Source organism: Mirounga leonina, unplaced genomic scaffold (genome assembly GCF_011800145.1).
Source record: "Mirounga leonina isolate KUSES-001 unplaced genomic scaffold, KU_Mleo_1.0 Mir_175, whole genome shotgun sequence".
Classification (NCBI taxonomy): domain Eukaryota; kingdom Metazoa; phylum Chordata; class Mammalia; order Carnivora; family Phocidae; genus Mirounga; species Mirounga leonina.
Genome location: NW_023270453.1, coordinates 16,731,792 through 16,733,553, shown reverse-complemented (window position 1 = coordinate 16,733,553; position 1,762 = coordinate 16,731,792). Strand labels below are relative to the sequence as shown.

The 1,762-nt window shown below is 58.7% G+C and overlaps 1 protein-coding gene across 1 annotated transcript; it reads right to left on the bottom strand.

Moving 5' to 3' along the window:
- Window positions 1-594: 594 nt before the first annotated feature.
- Window positions 595-1,423, bottom strand: LOC118021625 (malignant T-cell-amplified sequence 1-like). Its single transcript, XM_035021735.1, has one exon. It carries the CDS (start codon window positions 1,283-1,285, stop codon window positions 740-742), a length of 546 nt encoding a protein of 181 aa, XP_034877626.1. The 5' UTR covers window positions 1,286-1,423; the 3' UTR covers window positions 595-739.
- Between the last annotated feature and the right edge of the window lie 339 nt (window positions 1,424-1,762).

Genomic DNA, 1,762 nt, shown 5'->3' with positions numbered 1-1,762 from the left:
TTCCCAGAAACCTTCAAGCAGCCCCTCCTAACACAGGTCACATGGCCGCCCAGGTAAATAACTCAAAACCGTGGGAGGAAGGACCTACGGATTCCTAGGGATTCCTAAATAGGAAGATTCTACTTGGCCGCAGGTCCCGTGACCACCCACAAATGACTCCGTCTCACTGGGAAACAGAGCACTGCGGTGGGCCTAACTAATCGGAATTTTCCTGGCTCACGTGGAACCGGGACGGACTGAGTTCTGCCAGCAAGGGGGGATGGGATGATGCTTGTCGGGCAGACAGTCACTAATGCCTGCGGGACACTCTGTACTGGACTCTCTGCTTATCCTTCCAGTGTTGTGTTAACCGAGCTGCTCGGGCCCCTCTCCGGTCATTTTTTCCTCCCAACTCCTGGATCCCAACTGTGGGTCTGTCTCCCAACCGCATGCCTTCGCTTTGAAAAATCTACTTTTCTACCACAGATGATGCACCTGCCTTTGAACCGACATCCCTTGGGGCAGAGGACACGGCGCCTCTCCACGAAGCGCCCCGCTGCCAACACGCACACCCGTACTCACACGCGCAAAAGGACACAGATACAGACAGCTGGGCTCCTTCCAAATCTTTACTTGGTTTTTTGTTCCTCTGAGCATCTGCCGTAAGCGCGGAGGAATGCTCTTCATGCCGTCCCACAGACACCAACACAGACACAGCACCACGTCCACAGCTCCAGTCCCGGGGCGCCCCTCCGGACGCTCACTTGTACGTCTTCATGTGCCACAGCCCATCGTTCAAGTAGTGGATGTTCTCGATGCCGATCCCCTTGTTGACCTTCTCGATGTCGTCGGCGGACATCCTCATGACGCCGACGCACAGCGCGTGCTGCTTGCCCTCGGCCATGATGGCCACGACCGTGTCCACCGCGGCGGGGTACAGCTGCGCCCCCGGGGACGTCAGGCCGGGACACATGATGTTGGCGCCACTGAGCACAAACTTGATGGCCCCCTTGTCCACCTGCTGGTGCGGCAGGATGAAGGGGTACTTGTGAAGGAGCCGCAGGGTCGGGTAGAAGGGCCCCTCTCTCTGTCTAAAGAACAGTAACTCTCCGTTGACCGTGAGGATCTCGATGTGCTCGTGGCAGCGCACGATTTTGACCGGATCTTTCTTGGGCAAGATTTGATTGAGCCACGGCTCAATCCCCGGAAACTGTTCTATCAATTGGTTCTTAATACCCTTAATAACTGAGGTTTTCAACTGGATGCAGTTGGACACATTTTCCTTTTCATCGAACTTCTTGAACATGATCCAAGGCGAAGGGGGCGCCCCAAGCGAAGAGCCCGAGCTGGGAAGATTTGTGGAAACGCCCAGGGTCCGACGGAGATGCTTACCGGAGGATGGCCGGCAGGGACGGTCGCGGCGGCTGTCGTTAACCGGAAGGGAGCGCGCTTTACGGCTCCGCGTAAAGATCTACTTCCGCCCCCCGGAGCGCGGCGCGCTGCTGGGGCGGTTCCGCGGCCGCAGATTCGTCGCCCCCGGCCGGTGGGCAAAAGGGGCGGGACTTGAGGAAGAGGAGCGGGAGGCAGCGTTCCTCTTGCGAGAAGGTAGGAACGGAAGGGGCCTGTTATTTTTACTTATGTTACTTGTAAGCCGAATCGTCGTCCCTGCACTTACCCACGCCGGAAGCCGGGGGAGCAGGTGCGGGGAGCAGGTGCGGGGAGCAGGTGCGGGGAGCAGGTGCGGGGAGCAGGTGCGGGGAGCAGGTGCGGGGAGCAGGTGCGG